General features: G+C 42.5%; 1 protein-coding gene across 1 annotated transcript in view; it reads left to right on the top strand.

Annotated features, from left to right (window-relative positions):
* The window catches only part of ARHGAP24 (Rho GTPase activating protein 24), a 1,593,044-nt gene that overhangs the window by 773,513 nt on the left and 798,498 nt on the right, over positions 1 to 21,033 (top strand). The window contains exon 3 of the mRNA XM_086961877.1: positions 12,864 to 12,951. Within this exon, the coding sequence (XP_086818003.1) occupies positions 12,864 to 12,951 (88 nt within the window). The remainder of the gene's footprint in view (positions 1 to 12,863; positions 12,952 to 21,033) is intronic.

Below are 21,033 nucleotides of genomic sequence, written 5' to 3' on the forward strand. Positions count from 1 at the left end.
GATTTGTAAACACTGGTAAACCTGGCAATGATTCAAAATGCTGGGCATCCCCAAGGGAGGCGCAACAAGGAGAAATAGCTGTATTTCCCTTTGTTGTTTCCACTAAGCTTTCTGCATTCTGCAGCACACTTAGAAAGAGGAGCATGCCTCTGAGGAATGTTTCTTTGGTCCATCATAATATGTCTGGCGGTGTCTATTAGACACCGCCACTATATTATTCCTTTTCCGCCAAGGCCGCAAGACGACCGGGGTGGAAAAGCGGCGGACGGTCTTTCCGACCGCCGCGGTCCCCCCGCCATCCTAATATGGCGGGGGGAATTCAGGTGATGATGTCGGGCGGATTGCCCCCGTCAGGCCGGCAGTGGCCACCGCCAGCCTGGTGGGGGAAATCCGCCCGACATCATAATGGGCCCCATAGTGTGTTAAAAGGATTCTCATATATTATGATAGAAGGGTAATGGCTTTTGGGGTTCATTTCCTCCTCTGGTTTCCCTTTCCAAAAAGCCCTGTGGGTGTAAGATTTGCACTTTGATAATTCATTTTTACTATCTTAGAGGGGTAGTGAATATTGTTTTTTTCGACTGTAATTTTTTTTATCTATCACTTCTGATTGTATGCCTGAGACTTGCCTTGGGGTAAAGTGTATTGTAAAATGTAGTTGTCCTGGTTTTGTTATGGTGACAATCCAATGATGAGGCTTATTGGCATGATTGGTTCTTTTGAGAAAGTTATATCAGATGGCATTGCCTGATATGTTTATTTTATTTTATTGCGCACCATAAACCAGTAGGAGTTCATTTAAAAATACAAATCCGTATCACCAAGGAAGTTAGCACTTGTCAAACATCAACATCAGTATCCAGAATTCATTAATCCACTACTGGTTAGAGTGGCCTCATCAATAATACAGAACAAGTATCAATTAAACATACTGCTGTGCAGCTAATATAATACAAAATAGTTTATAAAGTGCTTTCAGTCTTCTTTCAAACATCAAACCTCGCTATTAGGTACCTTTAAAACTTGAATTATTAAAGTGCAGAATGATGATATAATTTCAATAGAATTGTCTAGAAGATAATGTTCATGATAAAATTCATTAAAAGTTGAAGATCTCATTAACATCCCACTCCCTACAATGACTTCTTACCGAAGGAAGGGATCTGGTAGTTCATATCTTATCATGACAATTCATTGATTTAAACCTAAAGTGCGCAGTTTTCATCATAGACAAAAATTCTCCAGATTGAATGAACTCTAGTTACATATGTGAAATCTCATGTAAAACTATGATTGCTGTCGTTTTCCATTAATAATTCTAGGAATATTTAAGCTTTACAAGGACTTTGAGGTTGAAATACCTTTTAATGTCCATAGGCTGTCCAAATGTAAATGTGGGTGTACTTGTAAAGCGCACTGCGACTCCATAGAGTATCCTGGCGCTGAAAGACCGCTGGGGAACCTGTCCTGGTTTTTCCTGTGAGATGGTCCCTTTCTGGGTATCTCCAAGGTGAAACCAGGCATCCCCGGTGTCTGTGGGGGGGGCCGTTGTAGAGATGAGGCAAGCTTAATGCCCAGAGTTGCCAAGTGTATTCCCTGGTTAGAGTAGGTACCAAGGCGAGAATTATCGAGTCCATTTTGACCCTGGTCCACGACCCTGCCACGTCCGGGAATTGAACCCTGGTCCCGGACCATTCCCTGCTTACGGGTCAGCCGCCTCTAACCAGTGAGCCACACCACTCTACTATTCCATCTTCCATGTAGAGGTTACTCAAATTGGTGTGTGGCATCCTTCAACATAATGGTTTCAACTGCTACCAAGCTTGTGCCTTTCACCAGCTCCACATCTACAACTGTTTTTGTTTTTAAGTGATCAACAAAACTAAGAATGAATAGAGTTTGCTTTCATTGCCTGGCCTGTTCTGTAAATCTGCACTTGACAGGAATTTACTGGTTTCCACCCCTCCACTTCATCTCCCGGCTGTTTCAATCATTGTTGTCAGTTTGAGTAGACCTATGCCAACAAAATAATGAATGTGGAATGCCAAGCATGAAATAAATCATGAAAATGACAAACAATCTGGGACGCAGCTCATATACAACAAACAATAGCTCTGTTGATAGGGCCAACTGTCTACCATGCCTGGCTGCTTCATACCGCATTCTGGAGAGTTTGGCACAGTGATATTTACATATCTGTCATTATTATAGAATTTGCTACTTCCTCATTTTTTACTTCCATATGATATTTCACAACCACAGAAGGAGAGTATTGCATTAATAATATGTCTTCTTACACATTTATTTTGTTTGACTACTGACAGTTTTAGCTCAATGGAAGCCCCCATGCTATCAGTTCTTCAAATAAGTACAATAAAAAGGAGTGATAGTGGTGGTTCATCAAGGCCACGATATTTTACAGATGCTTACATTGTTACATTTATGTTCCCATTAGGTTTTGGTCATGAACTTAAATAGGTTTTTTCTTATATTAAAGACAGTGTTTGTTCTTTGATATACTTACTGTGGTGACACAAAGAAATCTGAATCGCCAGATCATTGCTTTTTTTGTTTAGGAAGTTCATACTGTCAGAATGCCTTAGCCTGTTTCTAAGACCCAATGTTATTTACTAATTATCCCTGTGTGTTAATTTGCTTTACTTTTCTGTCAAGATAACATTTTGTTGGAGTTACTGCTTTTTTATTCACAAATTAAAGACCCATATATGCTTTCTTGCAGATGCTATGATAAAACTGTCCCTTTCTCAAAAGTATTAACTATGCAATATTTTAATATTTTACTGTGTATTATTTTTTAGTTTACCAGTTACAAAACACGTTGTGAGTTATGATTCCTTTTAATAACAGTCACCTTTGAGGTTACAAATTAACTTTACTAGGGAAAGGGACTTTGACTTGCACTCGCCCAAATATTGCTTCGTTATAGGATTTTATTTATTGGACACTTGAGGCAACAAAAACAAAGTCATCCATCTAATATTAAACACATTCTCTACCAGAAGGCTGGAAGAATTTGCTTTGTCAGTGCTTGTTTTCTAATGAAACGGGATAGGAAATGTAAATATTCTAGGCACAGCTAGTATTATGACATATTTTCAGAGGTACTAGACATTGTCACTTTTTAGGTATTTTCTTAGCTTCAGGTACTTGGAGCATAAGGATATTGAGAGGGTGATGTATTTTTGGAGAGGCATCTGCATTTGCATGAAATATGCATAACAATGCATAGGCAAGCAAGTGTTTATCAATGGGCTCTATATTGAATTGTGCTTGAGTAGCAGATTCCAGAAAATGAAATTAAGACCACCTAACAATTATGATGTATCAAACAATTTTTTGTTAGTTGTAGTTAAGGCACATCCCTTTAGTAAACTATTGTACACCTTTTTACTTATCAAATTAAATCCTATGCTTAATATTTTGTAAAATATGTATTTCCGGTAGGAGGCAAAAGACAGCACTATAAATAATGATGAAGATGTACCTTTCGGAAGAAGATATAACGAAGTATGAGAGAGGAGTGAGAGCTGTTGGGAAAGACAATAACAGAGAGACAAGGGAAAGAGACAATTGGAGGTGGAGAAAAGAGGAAGATAGCAAAGAAAGAAGAGCCTGTAGAAGTGGGGAGAGTATGGAAGGAGAGAAAGTTGAAGGAAGAGAAAAGCAAGAAAATGGAGTGATGGAAGACAGAGTGGTGGGGATTATGCAAGTTAGAGAAATAGAGAGTGAAGTGAGAAGGATGGGATGCCAAACTGGTCTGAAGGTAGATATCAAAGAAAGATAGAGGAGTGAATGGCAAAGTCAAAAAAGGAGAGAGGATATCTAGAGTTTTCAAGTTGGTAAGAAAGGAATGCCTCACATACACTATCTTAGTTCACTGGGGGCCAGGCAATCTAGGACAATGATTTAGAGCTGGCTGATAATGGATGATCCTCCAATTCCTTGAGAAAATACTAAGGGCATCATTAAGTTGAGGCTCAGAAAGCACTTTCCGAGCTTCATCGCGGTTTCAAAACTGACAGCCTAATTACAATTGATGATTCAGAAAAGGGGGTGGTGATGAACAGAGTGTCTGAATTAAGCAGACCACTCCTACCCAGTCCAAAGATCAGGGCTTGATCCATCACCGTTATTTAGCTCATTGCACCATCCCAGCTCAGAACCTGGCTATATGCAAATTAGTCTGTCCCTGGCCCAGTGCATCATGGGAACAGGGCAGACCAAACTACCAAGCCAATTCTTCACCAGAAAGGAGACAAGCTTCCGGGGACCGGTTTCTGGCATTTCAGCCGTCGTCGGCCCGGCTTGCTTGAATCCTGATGGTGCAGTGAGCAAGGGACTCATGTCTGAGTATACCCTGCCACACCTATAGTGGCCAAAAACGATTCAGAAAGGGGGTGGTGATTAACAGAGTGTCTGAATTAAGCAGACCACTCTTACCCAGTCCAAAGATCAGGGCTTGATCCATCACCGTTATTTAGCTCATTGCACCATCCCAGCTCAGAACTTGGCTATATGCAAATTAGTCTGTCCCTGGCCCAGTGCATCATGGGAACAGGGCAGACCAAACTACCAAGCCAATTCTTCACCAGAAAGGAGACAAGCTTCCGGGGACCGGTTTCTGGCATTTCAGCCGTCGTCGGACCGGCTTGCTTGAATCCTGATGGTGTAGTGTTTGTAGTGTAGTAGTTTGGTTTGCCCTGTTCCCATGATGCACTGGGACAGGGACAGACTAATTTGCATGTAGCCAGGTTCTGAGCTGGGATGGTGCAGTGAGCTAAAAAATGGTGATGGATCAAGCCCTGATCTGTTGACTGGGTAGGAGTATACTGCTTAATTCAGAAACTCTGTCCATCACCACCCCCTTTTCTGAATCGTTTTGTCCACAATAAGCGTGGAAGAGTATACTCAGATGTGAGTCCCTTGCTCATTGCACCATCAGGATTCAAGCAAGCCGGGCCGATGATGGCTGTAATGCCAGAAACCGGTCCCCGGAAGCTTGTTTACTTCCCAGTGAAAGAATTGGCTTGGTAGTTTGGTTTGCCCTGTTCCCATGATGCACTGGGACAGGGACAGACTAATTTGCATGTAGCCAGGTTCTGAGCTGGGATGGTGCAGTGAGCTAAAAAACGGTGATGGATCAAGCCCTGATCTGTTGACTGGGTAGGAGTATTCTGCTTAATTCAGAAACTCTGTCCATCACCACCCCCTTTTCTGAATCATAATTACAATTGAGGCTGTCAGGTTCCAGCTGACTACCAACGAGCTCAAGGAGCCCATCTACCATTTGGGACCAGCATGTTACCCCCTACGATGTTAGTTTTCGACAGGGTTTCCATGCCAGGCTTTCCGACATGGAAACCCTGTCAGAAAGTGGCTTTGGGGACCCGTAGCAGGGCCCCCTTCAGCCAGCGGCCTCCGGTTGGGGGTCGAGGGGGCACCTATGGTGCCTCCCTGGTCATCCCTGCCCCGCATTGCAAAACCGTGAAAACAAACTTCCTATTCTGTAAGGGAGCTTGTGCTGCAGCTGGTTTCCGACCGCAGCACAAGCTCTCATACAGAAAAGGGAGTTTGTGACCACACCATGTGCGGTCGCATCAAAATTCAGCCATCGGGACAGCTGACCAGAGGTCAGTCAGACCCAAATGCACAAAGGTGTCCACCCGACATTGAAATAAGGCCCTAAGTCAGTGGAATTTGCTTCACAATAGAGATAGAACAGTGAAGTAAATACCACCAGTGCATTTTCCTCTGGTATAGCACGTCATCCTTAATAAGGAGCGGGCCTATTGACAAAGCTACATCTACACACATTAATTAACTACTAGCAAATTTACTTCTACTCTTTGAGTAACTATACTAGTTTGGGATCTTCACAAAATATGAGTGTAAAGTTACTCAAAAGGTGTAGACTTGCATTCCAGTACCCCCTGAAACAGGCGTTGGAGGCAAATTTACAAGTGTAAAGTCACTTCTGTCAAAAAGGGGCAGTAGAAAAATCCAGTGCCACACATGGGCAGTCACTGATCCTGCAATACCTAACCATAGAAAGTAATTGAGGTACTGACATAAAATAGAACCCCCACATGAAATAATGTTTTCATGTTAAAAATAAATTACTTCAAACTTTTAAATGTTTTTTTAATAGATATTTAAAATTATTCTATTGTCAAAAGTGTAAATATAATTACAAATGTTACTTTATGATAAAATATTTTAATACCCTTTTTAATTTAAAAATCAATGTAACTTTAATTAGTAAAAACATAATGAAATTAATATTTAAATAATTTTGCATGTAATGTTTGTATTTTCTGAATACATAATTAATAAATAAAAATTAATGAAATAAATAAAAACATCTGGGGGTTTCTTAAATAGTGTGGGTTTCGTGAGAATAAGTATTTAAAAACCTAATGTAACTGTTAATTTAATTTATTATATACATTTGTTAATTATTTCATTCAGCATTAATTTATTAGCATTTTGCAGGTTGTGCTACATTTAAAATAAATATATAAAAGTAATTTACCAAGGGGTGACCTCTACTCTGGTGGTGGAGATTTCTCTACAGTAACGGGCAGGGTAAAGTAAAAAAGTTGATTGAATTTGAAAAAAAAAATAAAAAAAATATTTTTTAAGCTAAATATTATTTAAAATGAATTGGATTTATTTATTACAAACATAGAACAAAATAAAAATAATGGAGCATTAATAACTTCATTTGAGTTTAAAACATAATAATGTTAATATATTAAAGTAACATTCTTTTGCTAAATTTTAAATATAAAATAATTCCACCTGATGTAAAACAATTATATGTTTCTATTATTTATTAATAGTTATTGAAAGTGATCTAGAATTAATTAAAAGTGATTAACATTTTTTATATTAATTAGTATTACAGTAATTTCTAAATTCAAAAATGGTTATAAAAATAAGTTAAAATAAAAAACATGTTGTTTTAGATTTTTTTTAACATTCAATAACATTTTTATGACAAGGTAATATAATTTTATTTCTTTTATTTTAACATTATTTATAATGCAGTTTTATTTAAAATCTCCACCTCTATTATTGTCTTTTGAAGGGTGTAGCAGTACCAGGGGTTGGCCAGCTCTGAGATGGAGTACATTTACTTCTATTTTGAGCCATTTTGGCTGCACTACCGTTAGAGGTGCAGTTTTGCGAATAACAATGGATTTACTTTTTAGTGGCTGGCTGCATGTCCCTCCCTATACCCCTCCCTAAACCCTTCCTTGCTATTCTCAAAATGTTTCCTATTTAATAGTAAGTATGCCCTGTTTGCAGACACTCTCCAGGTCCCTCCGACATTTACTACAAAGGACCTCATTACGATGTTGGTCGGAAAGCCTTCGACAGTCAGATTTCCCTAGACCAGTGATACTCAAAGTACGGCCCGGGGGCTGCTTGTGGCCCTCTTGAACTTTACATGCGACCCCCTACCTGGTGAACAGTAGCACTAGCTGCTGTTTACATGCTCAGCACTAATATTCAGATTTTTTTTTAAATAATCCTGCAGGCATTTATTTGAAGGTTAAATAAAGTAACTACTGTGGTGTCCTACATCTCTTAACTTTAGTTAACCTACAAATAAATGCTTGCCCGTTTATTTAACATTTTGTTAGACGACCTGGCACAATCCCTGATCCCCCTATGACCCCCTACTGGCACAGTGTGGGTCTTGGCAACGTCAGAACCATACTTTGTGAACCCATCCGCCCGACTGGGTTGGAAACAATTCTGACGACTGATTACGATGCTCGCGGTCAGAAAGGGAATTCTGAATCGGTTCCGACCGTCATTCGGATAATCCGAGTCGGTCGGAGAAGATTCATACAGCTCAATGGCCAGCGTTTCTGACCGACTGATTACGATGTAAAATTTCAACTGCCTTCTGACTCGGTGTGTCCGACACGAAAAGTCTGTCAGAAACAGACTTTTTGGGCCCCTATCAGGCCCCCCTTCACCCTGAGCCCTCAGGTTTGGGGTGAGTGGGTACCCAAGGCACCCCCCTGTGAAACCATGCACAGTGTGGCAGGCACCATGGGGTGCCCGCGACAGGGTGCAAGGTTTTCTGCAGATTGCCATTTTCCTAATAGGAGCCTGTGTTGTGGGTTGGAACACAGGCTCCCATTGAAGTCAATGGGAGTCCTTCCGAACGGTGTTCGGAAGCATCATAATCGGTCAGACGGAAACGCCGACCAAGAGTCGGTCAGAACCGAATCTGACAAGGATTCAGGAGGATTAGTTTCCAACTGATATCATAATGCGGCCCTAAGTAGTAAACTGACATGTGTGAGGATCTCCCATAGGAATTATGGGAGAGGTGAAAGTAGAGCTTCACACTCATAGGTTTGTGAATATTATTTTATAGTACTTTAGTAGTACTATTGTAATACTACTACAGATGCTACAAAATGCAGTTTGTGAATAGGCCTGCGTATTTTCCTTTACCACCCATCTGCAACAATGGATCTTGGCCTGTAAACTACCAGAGACAAATCTACTCTCTTCATTCTCCTGATTTACCTGTGGAAGTGTACACAGGGCACTTGCAATTACAGCAAGTCACTAAAAGTCTAAGGAGAATGATTAGCATCTGCAAAAAGGCAGTTATTGACTGCTTTAATGCCTGTTTATTTTTAATGCCCTTCAGGGCTAATCATTGTTCACATTATTTCACCAGCATATGAGTTGCACAGCGGAAAGCACATTTAGGTAGCTCAACTGAGAGGTGGCCCATGCTGTGCTAGTAATGACTCGGGTAAGTGACCTTGCTAAAACACTGAAGAAGCGTGGCAGATTTTCCAAGGCGTTTTTAGATCATTATAGTACGGAAAGGGGGCAATTTCTGTTATTTATACCATTACCATGACAGCTTTGATCTGTTTGCTGCTAAGGGTCCCTCAAAGGGTCACACATAGGGCATTGAAAGATCAAATCTATGCGGACTGAAAACAGTGAAATGCCACACATAAGCAATTACCAAACTTAGCAGCTAAGCTCATTTCGAAAGACTAACAAAGTGAATAAAGGACACTGGACCACAATCCTGGATGTAAAACAGAATAGGTCTACAAAAGGGGGAATCTGCCTACCATGTCAGGGTTGTCTTCAGAGCACTGGATTCTGGATTAGAGAATTTGCTGCCTGCGCCTTGTTGACTCCCACATATTTTACTAAAATAATTAGGCCCTGATTACGTGTTTGGTGGTCTTCCTGTAGCAACACCACAACAGCAGTCCCAGGAAGACTGCCAAGCCCATGGTGAACCCACCCACTGGATTCTGAGTTGAATACAGGGCTGGCGGTGAGACGGCAGCAGTGTTACAGCGGCGGGTATATTTGGCTCATAGGAGAGCCTTAACACCATATCGCCGCTGTGACATCACCTCCAGCTCATTCATGCACGGTGTGGCATGCACCATGTCATGTATGCCACAGAGTGCACACACAACTGTGCACTTTTGAGGGGGGCACTTTTTTTTTTCCAGAGTTTTACATATCGCAAACTAGACCCGAACCGAATCAGGTATCAGAGCGCTTTTACATATCACCAGTCACACATTCATTTTAGGCACTGGGAGATTAAGTGATTTGCCCAGAATCACAGGAGGTTTTGGCGTCGTTACCGAGACTCGAACCCAGATCCCCAGGTCCGAGGTCGAGCGCCCTAGCCGTTAGGTCAACTAACATGTGGCCCCTTCGCACACACTTCCATGGCAGATTTGGCCGGAGTCCCTGTTGGGTGCCGCTTTCCATACCTTTCTGGCAAGCATTTATGGCTGGGTCCGCGCCATGAAATGCTTGGTGGAAAGGTAGTTTAGAATCTGCTCCGCAGTGCCGGCTTCGATTCCCGTCTGCTTTCCCCAGTGCCACCGCTGCAAGATCCTGGACCCTGGCAGTGGCAACAGTTTTGTGGGGGTCTCCCCGCCACCATCAAAATATGGAGGTCCGACCGCGAGGGTGGTGGCTGTTAGATCGCAATCATGAATATGGCGGTCCCAGGACCGCCGTGCTCATAATAAGGCCCTCAGTGAGAGAACCCATAGTACTCTATTGCACCCATTAAACATATTTTTCTTCTATTGGCAACAAATAGGATATTCAAGAAATCTGGCCCATTCCAGTATTATGACCTGCTTTGAGAACATCTTGTTAGCTTATTACTTGTGTTTCAAATGATGTTCTATAAATTCTGGTACTTGGAGCGCAAGGGTGTCTAGAGGCTGCGTTTTGGGGGGGCAGCTGCGTTTGCATAATTAATCCATGAGAAAGTGAGTGTGTATTATTGTGCAAGATACTGAAATATCAGTGTGTCGCAGAGCCCACAAAGAGCAATTCAGAAGTATTTACCTTCATGGCACATCAAACAATTGTTGACAAACGTAAGACTATTTCACTCGGGGAGTAGCTATTTCAAGGTGCTGAAGCCGAGAATGTAATTCACTGACAATGCCATTCAACAAGTATCAGGAGCAGGATTGCAAGCATTGCACTGATGATGGTGTAAAAGGCACTTCCACTGATTCACCAGTGTAAAGTGTAACATTTAGCTGGTGAAAATGTTGCTTGTGCTCTGATCGGTAAATGCAAATGTTATTTTGCACTGTTCGATCAGTGCAAATGCTGGTGCAAAATGGCTTGGAGAGCAGTGCAAAACTGCAAAGTGACCAGTACAATGCATGTAATCTGGTCCAATGGGTCGGAATGCTAGGATTGTAGAAGCAAACAGGAGGCACATTGCTCAACCAGTTTTCCCCTCTCTAATGCCATATTCTTAAAAAAAAAAACATTTGCTGAGTTATCCTTAGAGTCCAGTACAGTGGTGTGAAAAGGGGTCATAGCTATCAATGGTGCAGCAGGTGCGATGGCACCAGTACTCAGGAGGGCAAGGGCCTATTACATCCAATTATGGTTCTTTTTTTACTAACAAACCAGTGTACAAGGCGAAGTACCGGCTCCTGGAGGGAGTGCTGCGGGGCGGTGAGGCAGGGCGGGGAAGGAGCAGGGTGGGGGTAGTAAACGACAGAATACGGCCGAACGGAGGTAAGTAAACAAATAAATAAATAAAATGAATTTCGTTGAGGGCGCTGCAAAGCATTTGGCAATGCAGGGAGTGCAATGAAATTCATTTTATTTTTTTATTTGTTTACATACCTCTGTTCAGCGGTATTCCGTTGTTTACTACGCCCCACCCTGCTCCTCCCCCGCCCCACTGCCCGCAGCACTCCCTCCAGGAGCCACTACTGCCAAGGCGGCCCATTTCATCCTTGCATTAGGACTGATGGCATCCTTGCTACGAAATTGATACGAAATTAGGAATTTTATGTTAGTCTACTTTAACCCCTTGGCCGCGGCGGTAATTCTGCTGCTGCGCTGGGGGGGAGGGGGGTCACGTGGCACCGCCATGCTTGTGACAGAACCACTCCGTCACGAGCCACCGGCGCGCTGTGCTCATGACGGAGTGGTTCCATCACGGCCCCGCCCGCACATTAATTCAGCCGCGCAGGCTCGGAATTGATGCAGCATGGGCGGAGCGGCCGCTGCGTGACGGAACCACTCCGTCATGAGCACAGCACGCCCGTGGCTCGTGAGGGAGTGGTTCCGTCACTAGCACGGAAAGGGTTAAGGAGCTGTGGCCAAAATCTCGCCAAATTCAAGAAATTGACATTCTTTTGTTGTCGACATTTTCAGAGACAAATACTTAAAATAGAGAGTTATGAATTAACATCTTTAAAAAGATGTACAGAAATGATTCGTTTCAAACGTGCTGCTCCATGGATTTTTGCATGCTTCTTCTGCACAAAAATGATTTGTAACAAAAAACAACATTGTCTCATTTTCCAGCAATAGTGTCGCATTCGGAATATGTCATTGCAAGAAAAAATGTTTGCTTGGCTTTCGTATGAATGTCTCACTGAATAGTTAGAAGCAAAATCAGTATATGCTTAGTTCTTTTCTAGCAAATATATTGTACTTTGGATAATTATCAGAATAAATATTTGGACAAAGCAAGAGCACCCAATAGAATTATTTGTATTTCATCTCACCACTTGAACTACTGTCAATTACAGGACGCATATTTAGATACATTGGGGTCTATTAGTTTTTGAGTCGCGGTCGGAGGCTTTCTGACTCACACCGTAGCTTTTAAATCCATCAGCCTTATTATGATAAAGGCTGTCAGATTTGAAACTGGCCGGTCGGGCCGACTGGCTTCCGACGGGCTCAAGGAGCCCATCGGCATGTCGGAGGCCACTCATAATCCCCTATGCTCTGTGTTTACGCAGTGGGGATTATCATGTTGGTTTCCAACAGGCTTTTCATGTTTCCGACATGAATAGCCTGTCGGAAAGTCGCTTTGGGGGACCCTAGCAGGGACTCCATGTCTCTGCAGGCTCCGATTGGGGGCAGGAGGCACCTATAGTGCCCCCCTGTAAATCTCTGCACCGTCACTGTGCCTGCCACGTGGTGCTGGGATTTACACAGGCTCCCAATATCTCCACGGGAGCTTGTGGTACGGCCGGTTTACGACTGCAGCACAAGCTTCCATAGGGAAATGGGAGTATGCAACTGCACCATGTGCAGTCATATTGTAACGGTGGTGTCAGGACCGCCGACCAGAGGTCAGTCAGTCCCGAGACCACGGCGATGTCCGCCCGCCATCGTAATTAAGCCATTATTGTTCAAAATTGATATTTACTTGTGTGAGATTAAAGTATCATCCCTAATTGTGTTTACTCTGGATGAGGTAGAGGACCAAGTGGTGGTTATGGGAAGTATTCTCACCAGTTCACTTGTCAATTATTTTTCAGGGGACCATAATCTTGCCTGGAAACCGAGTGGTCGAGCACCCTTGCAATGAAGACAGCCCGGGGAAGTTCCTTTTTGAGGTGGTGGCAGGTAGGTCTTGGCACCTTTTTATTAGCTCTGTCGGGCAATGTGTTCCAATTGTTCAGTTCGAGGAAACATCAGAGATTTTCAATTTTTTTTCCTTCCGACATCTTCTGGATCCCTGGGTTTGAGGAGGTAACCTGGCAGCGACACTAGAGCAATAACCACGTGATTGCCTGGTTATTTCAACCTTAGCTGACATATTCAAATTAACAAAATTGCTAGAATGTCTTACGTTGGTGCATGATAGAGATGCAGGACTGGTCAAAGTTGTCTTCTCTGCACTGGATAGTTCCTTTAACCCCTTCAGTGCGGCGGCTATTCCGCTGCAGTGCTAAGAGGGGAGGGCGGCCAAGCGGCGGGCACATGCAGGTGACGGAACCGCTCCGTCACCAGCGTCAGTTGCGCTGTGCTCATGGCGGAGTGGTTCTGTCACTGCCCCGCCCGCTCAATAGAACGCGCCGTGCAGGCGCGATATCAGCGCCGCGCAGGCGCGGCGGCCGGGCCATGACGGAACCGCTCCGTCATCAGCACAGCGCGACCGCGGCTGATGACAGAGCGGTTCCGTCATCAGCAGGGGAGGGGTTAGGGCACGTTCCTTTCTATGGTTTACATTCCTGCTTAATGTTCAATGGAAAGCAATCCCAGCACCTGAAGCCAAGAGGCAGAAGAGTTTTTTCTTTCTTCTGATGAGTTTGTCCCTCTTCTCACTTAATGTCAGACACAAAGCTCTTTCTTGGAAAAATGAGCCACTAGGATATCTGATTTGTGATCCCTTTCCAAAAAAGAATTGCTAGCCTGATTTTTTTAATTCTTTATTTCACATCGGTCAATCAGGATTGGTAAAGTGCAACCACTCACCCGTGAGGGTCTCAAGGCGCTGGCTGGTGCGGCTCTGTTCAGTGTTGTGGTCATCCGAAGAGCCATGACTAGAGGTCCTTCCTGAACTTGGGCAATGTTAGAGATTGCCGGAGGGAAATAGTGAGGGTGTTCCAGGCTTTGGCTGCGAGGTAGGAGAAGGATTTTCCTTCAGTGTTTGATTTATGAATCAGGATGTACCAAATGCATGTTTCACTCCATAATCTATGAAATTTCTCACCAGGCAGATAATGATGATATTCATTTAGTTTAACATTTCTTCACTTCATGGTTATGGTAATTGGAAAATGAGATTATCAACTTGTGTACCTCTAGGTAAACGCAAGAAATAGGGGTTTAGTAAATATTGAATGATTTACAAAGTAAATACTCAAAATGTGACTTGAAATTGCATATACACAAGGCACTTCACAATGTTGAGGTTCATGACACGCTATTCATGTTGAGACAATGAAGCCATGTAAGAAATTGTTCGTAAATATATGTGGTCTACCCTGAAGAGATTTCCTGGTAGAATGGTTTCTGTGTCATATAATCTTTATTAACTCACAAGTGTGTAGCATGCATGCTTTTGTATTTTATTTATTTTTATGTATTTATTTAGTCTTGTGACTTCCCAGTGATAATATGCTTATGCAAGTCCAATCTTTCTTGTCCATCCTTACCTGGCAAGTTATTAGCTGTAGAAAACGTAGAAGAAGGGAGGTCTCAGGCGCATATTACCAACAACTAGCAATAATTATCGCTATGTTGGTTTAGCAGCGATATTTTCATCGCCGAGCTGCGGCAATTTTTATCGCTTAGGAGCATTGCTATTATCAAGGTTTATCTCCTACGCGATAAAAAAATCGGCCGAAACGCATCAATATCGCTGTGAAGTCAGCGATATTCATGCATTACCGAGCTAATGCTCTTAGCCATGTTATCCACCTACCATTGGATAACATGGCTAAGAACTGCTATGGGGCAAGTGTTAGCTTTTGGAGATATTCGCGCTTAGCGCAAATATCTCCAAAAGTTGGTAACAGGAGATAGCGATGTTAGCGACTGTTTCCAGTCGCTAACATTTTGGCACACCCACTTTGCATGTCATCAGTGATAAATATCACTGACATGCAAAGTGGGGCCAAAGATGGTCGCTATCTCCTACTAGCTGTCGCTAACAGGTGTTAGCGACAGCTAGGTAATAGGAAGATCATTTTATCTCCGCTTTCTTGGCCTTTAAAGCCAAAAAAGTGGAGATAAACCCCCTTGATAATATGCCCCTCAGTTTCCAAAAAGAGGTGCCTCAGAGAGGTTAGGTTACATTTTGGCCCCTCCCTCTAATACGAGCCGGAAGCACTAGTAGTAATTGAAAAGGAGGAGAGGGCCTCAATAAAGAAATTTCTCTTTAGATGTTTTAGAAGACTGCCATGTTTGTTCGATGTGGCATAGTGAGTTCTAGCATTGTGCACCCTTGACCAGAATCATTCCACCTCCTGGAGTGTTGCAATTGATTCTCAAGTATTTGATCAAGATTCTGCTTGAGCTCATCTGTCGATTGGAAATGCAATACAGTGGTAATACCGGTACATACCTTTAACTTTGAATGACATCACTCTCCAGTAGGCCTGTGTTGCATCTGTTTGTTATTTTCTGTGTTCTGTACTGTGCATGTCTTGTGCATGTGTGCGGTGGGTTCTTATAAGTCAAGAAAACGTAAACTCCTCCTATACGTTTGATGGGAAGACACCTCCTAATGAGCATGACAGGGAGAGTGTAAATATCTGATCATTCCTGCTATATGAAGGATTGATCATTTAACTTGAATAGTTTATACCGTTATGGATAATATTAATCTAAGTGATATTTTACAAAAAAACAATGCATGACTGTGAAAAAGATACAGTCAAAATGTGTCTTAGCATGAGATGTATGTCCAAGTCAAAAACCAATAAAAAATGCGCCTTACTTAATCCACCTTCAAGGGAAAATGTGTTCCAGCTCATAAACATGTGCTCTGTGCACAGCAAGTCATAGTCATGCACTTTACAACACACCAACAAAGGGCAGGATTACGGGCTGCAATACCAACGGAAAGTAGTTATTTGGATTTGGAAGAGTTACCGATGAACAGGTGTTCTGTGGCATTAGTTTAACATGGTCACGTTCACTGAGCACAGTAACACCCACGGGCGGAGTAATTTGCAGTGCTTAATTTGAGCAGGTGGTTCCGGGTGCTCGGCACCGGCCTTTAATTGTGAACACCAGCGTTTGTGACAGTCTGCCACAAGGTGGCAATGTCTGGAAAATTTAGAGATGACCACAACAGTTAATTATTAATTCAATATACATTAAAAAGACTATTACCTGCCACCCAAGCTATTCTAATAGCTTTTGGGGCCTGAAATAGTCTAAATTGTCACACTTATAGGAGTTTGATGATTAGTAGTTGTGTTGTTATTATCATTGACAGCAGTGCTTTAAATGGAAAAAAATAAGTGCAGGTACTCACCTGAGATGTGGATAAGGGGGCTGGGTTGGAGGGGCTACATGGGTGGGGCTACGAGCAGTGCTAAGGGACGGGGCCAGAGGCACAGAACAGAAAGATTAGCAACATACTGCTGGTCACTTTGAGCACAACAAGAAACGAAATTCCGGAGTGGCGAAACAGGCATGCACGACACAAAAATCTGCCACAATGTATTGCCTTTGAAGACAACCGAAACCATTATCAAACTCGCCTCCTATGGGACTAGCTGGAGAAAAGTCTGCCGATTACCTGCGGCCTTTGTACATTCTTCAATCATTCATTCATTCATTCAACATGTTTTCTAAACTGCACCAGCATTTCAAAGATGGGTGTCTTCGTAAGGCACGACAGAAAAAAACCATGTGTGTCGTAATTTGTGTGGTGAACGGTGCAATACGTGCACAGAAGTGGCGGCTTTCATGAAAACGTGGGCCTGGCTCCATGAAACAGGGCAGATAGAATACTAACCTCTATCACGATCATACACACACTAGGAAACATGGGTACTGTTTCCTCTGCTTGACACAAGCCCAGTCCACATGGACTACCTTTTGCCTTTCAATAAATGAGTTAGGGGGCCCAGGCAGGTAATGAACGGTAAACTCTAAACAGAACCACATCTCAGGTGAGTATCGCACTTATTTTTTTCAATTTAAAGCACTGGTGTAATTGGTCTGCAGATATGCACACTGCAGACAACATGCATACAAGAAGAACATACACAGGAACATAGAAGCACTTGCACGCAGACAGGGTATTTAGTTCATGTGTTTTCGGATCGCATATTCTGATGTCCACATTACAACAGCTTGATTCCCCGACCTTTCCCCCACCCCCACCCCCATAGCTGTGCTACAGAGTCATCACCTCCACCTTTCCCCTCGATCCGGCTCTAATCAAGTGCTGCCTTTCTCTGCTATGCCAGCAGAAAGCCTACTCTTCCTTTTGAATCAGGAGATGTGCCTCCTAGCAGGCATTCTCGCACACCTACAGTGCAATTGTCTCCACGCCATGCCTGCTCTGATTTTGAATACATATGGGCGTTGCTCAATTAGCAGATTGTAAAAGATTAGCACTCGAGTGCTTCACGAAAACGGCCCGACTCCTCAGCTGTGTCACACTTCTTTCTTTACAAGCCAAATTGCACGGAGTTGGCTTACTGCCCCATGAGTACCGGTACTCTCTTTGAGCCAAGAAAAAGTTCCGGTACTCAAAGGCAGAAAATTTAGAAGTGCTGGTACTCAGTACCAGTGAGCACCGGCCCATTTAAAGCACTGATTGACAGTATAGCAGGGGTAACTGGGGTGCACCCTGCAGTGTCCTCCTGACCAGAGCCCTGGCAATTATTATTTTTTTTACAAATTAAGCACTGCTTGTTTGGATATTTCTTTGCGTGTTAGCCATTTGCATATTCCTGTATTTTATAGTCATGTGGACACAAGGTAAAAGGAAGTAAATAGTTTCACTATATTCACCATCAGGGTCTGTCATGTCGATGTGCTTGAGATATATATAGATTTGGACTAGCATGTTCTGTGACACAGAAATATGTGTAGGAGTGATATATGTTGGATGGATACATTTCGGTGATCTATTGTTTTCAAGCATCTGAAGTAGGAAGGCACACAAGTTATTATGGACAAGTTTTGCTTTCTAAAGAAATGTTCCGATAACTCCTGGTTTCATGATGTCTGTTGTTCACTATGAGAATGCAATTCTACTGCGAATATTTTCAAAACCTGAAAAGTAATCCTCCTAGTATGTTCGTGAAATGTAGACTATAGGATTGTTTTATTAATTCCCAAACAGAACATTATGCTCTTTGCCCCATTTAGTGGCATACACTTTCTGTCTTTTTCCCTTATGAGTTGAGTAAAACACCGCCATTGCTGCCTGGCAGTCAGAAGTGCGACCTCCCTGGCCCCTAGTGAGTCAGCCCTAACACGTAAATCCATATAGTAAACTATTGCCTTTTTCACTATCACAAACAATCCAAGGCTGCAGCAATGAATGCTCAAAGAAGCGCAGAGCTGAGGCACTATGAATACTACGGGCCCGATTCACAGAACTAACTTAAGACAAAATCCTAAACTTACTACTTTTGGTATTCGCAGAAAATAGGATTTTGTCTTAAGTTTGTCTTAAGACAAACTTAAGACAGACTTAAGACAAAATCCTAACTTAAGTCTGTCTTAAGTCTGTCTTAATTTTGTCTTAAGATAAACTTAAGACAAATCCTAACTTCTGTGAATACCAAAAGTAGTAAGTTTAGGATTTGGTCTTAAGTTAGTTTTGTGAATCGGGCCCATTGCCTTTATTACTACTGAGGGGGGAGGGGTAATTATATTCTAGGTACAAACTCCCATTGGTGCCTGAAATAGGCTTGCAAGTCGTACGATGTTTTCCCATGTGTTATCTGCTGCACTCGTGCAAATTGCCTCTGTGCAAATGTCATCCCGGCTCTGTTCTCCCACCCGTTTAGAGCAGGTTGAAGTTGTCAGGGACATTGTTGGCTATGAAATTCCACACTTTGCACACTGGTGCCTGCTCCAGGGTGTGAAATTCCTAATTGTGTAAATTAGAATTGTACACTGTTTGCCAACAAGTCTCCTGCCAAGTTTTACCTGACAATCGCGTGTGAGCAAATAGCACTGTGTCCATAATTTGCACGTGAAAAATAGTACACGCGCAATTAGCCCTTGTGCAAAAAGGAGATTGCACCCACAACAGAATTAGCCGCTCAGTTATAATCTTAGCCTTAATGGCTCTTCAATGCACTTGGGTGCATAAACCAGGGGAGGCTGCTGCCGCAAGGAGCATAGAAAGGACAGTGATTTAAGACAATAATTGTTTGTTACCATAAAATAAAGACTTCATTAGAAGCCCATTATGATGGAATTCAAAGTTGATAGGATAATGTCTATTCTGTCGTTTTATTTTTCACAAGTGTTTGACTTTGGTCCGGAAGCTCTCTGTTTCCACAGGCATAGTGAAAGGCGGCATGTCAAGGGGATGGATGGTGGGTCATTCATGGATTCTGAGGGACCCGTGCTCTATCTCGCAGACCTATCACCTTGCCCTCATGAGGCTAAGGCCCAGCATAACAGAAGAACATGATCAGTATTAGTCACTTTTGGGTCTAGCAGTGCTTAATTTGAACTGGTGATTTCCGGTGCTCAACACCATCACTTGATCATCAACACCAGCACTTTTCATGAGCAACAGTTAATGATGAATTCATTTATAGTAGGCACGGGGAGATTACATGATTTGCCCAGAATCACAGGGATGTTGAGTCGACGCCGAGACTGAAGACTGGTTCCCCAGTTCTGAAGTCGGCAGCACTGACCATTGTGCCACATCCTCTCCCCACTATCATGGTTAATAGTTGGCTCTGTTTTAAGCAGCGCTAATTGGAGAAATGGGCTGGTGCAATCTAGCTCCAGACGAGAGACCCAGCCCTGTTTTTTTTACAAATGAACCACTGGGCTCCAGATATTTCCCCTCCTATCGAAAGAAGAGAGGACATTCGGCATGTGCGTGCGGTTGGCGTAGCGAGGCAACGACAGGAGAGAGCATCAGCAGTCACAGGTGTCTTGGATTCTGCCTCTTGCTTTCAATGTATTTGAATGGGATACTTTGTTATGCACGCCTCTGTGGTGTCACTGCCAATGACTTTGGGATGTACTTCCTGCAATAATAGGTTTCACACAGCAAATGTGAGACAGCCATTTTGAAATGGGAAGGTTGGCTGGTGTAGTAGCAGCAGCTGTTAGAAGCTGGTGAAAATGTAAGCAGTAGAATGGATTAATATGATTTACATATATAAAACATAGAATAATGCAGAAATGTAGCACATCCTAAGCTTGATTTCTTTCTCCATGTAGATTGGCAACAGATTTTCTTCCCTGTCCATCATATCTTGTGCCCAGTTAGTAAAAAGAGTGGGAGATGTCCAGATGAATTCAGAAGGGTGCTCTCCAGATGGGACTCTGTTTTGTAATCTGCCAAGAGACATATTGTAGTACTTCTGGATGGTCAGATCAGAATGAGGATATTGATGGAATTCACTGGCAAGACTCAGTGGCTTTTACACCATGCCATCTAATTTCCATCACAAAGTAATGCAGCTTTTTAAATTCTAAGCACAAGGCCTGAAAACAGGCAGTGGAGAGGCTGTGAAACTCATTTCGGAATGTAGCATTCATATCAAAGGTTGCACTCATAAAATCACGAAAACATAGTCCTCTCTTAAAATGTTGCTGGAATTTTACTGAATGTTAGTTATATATCATATATGTTTACATATTCTTACTGCACAAACAAAGGTTAATGTGAAGTTATAATTAGTACTATATAATATGAAAAAATATTGTTTTAAAACAAAGAGAGGCCCTTAAATTCACCAGTTATCGTTTACTGAGCTAGCTGTAACTTACTCCTCTGCAAAGCACTGCTTATGACCTCTCATATTACATCACTCACAACATGTTAAATTACATCATTAATGGATTCACTGATGACATCTCAAATGAAATCAATAACAACATGAGGCAATCATTGTGACACCTTCCTAATGGGTTTGTCTCCTTGAAGTAATTCAACACACTATAGGTGTGGACAATTTTCTGTTCACGTTAATAATGGGAATCGCCCACTTCAGTTCTTCAAATGCCCTGCAATTTTAGGTCAAGAGGTTC

Source organism: Lissotriton vulgaris, chromosome 3_1, assembly GCF_964263255.1.
Source record: "Lissotriton vulgaris chromosome 3_1, aLisVul1.2, whole genome shotgun sequence".
In the NCBI taxonomy this organism is placed as follows: Eukaryota; Metazoa; Chordata; class Amphibia; order Caudata; family Salamandridae; genus Lissotriton; species Lissotriton vulgaris.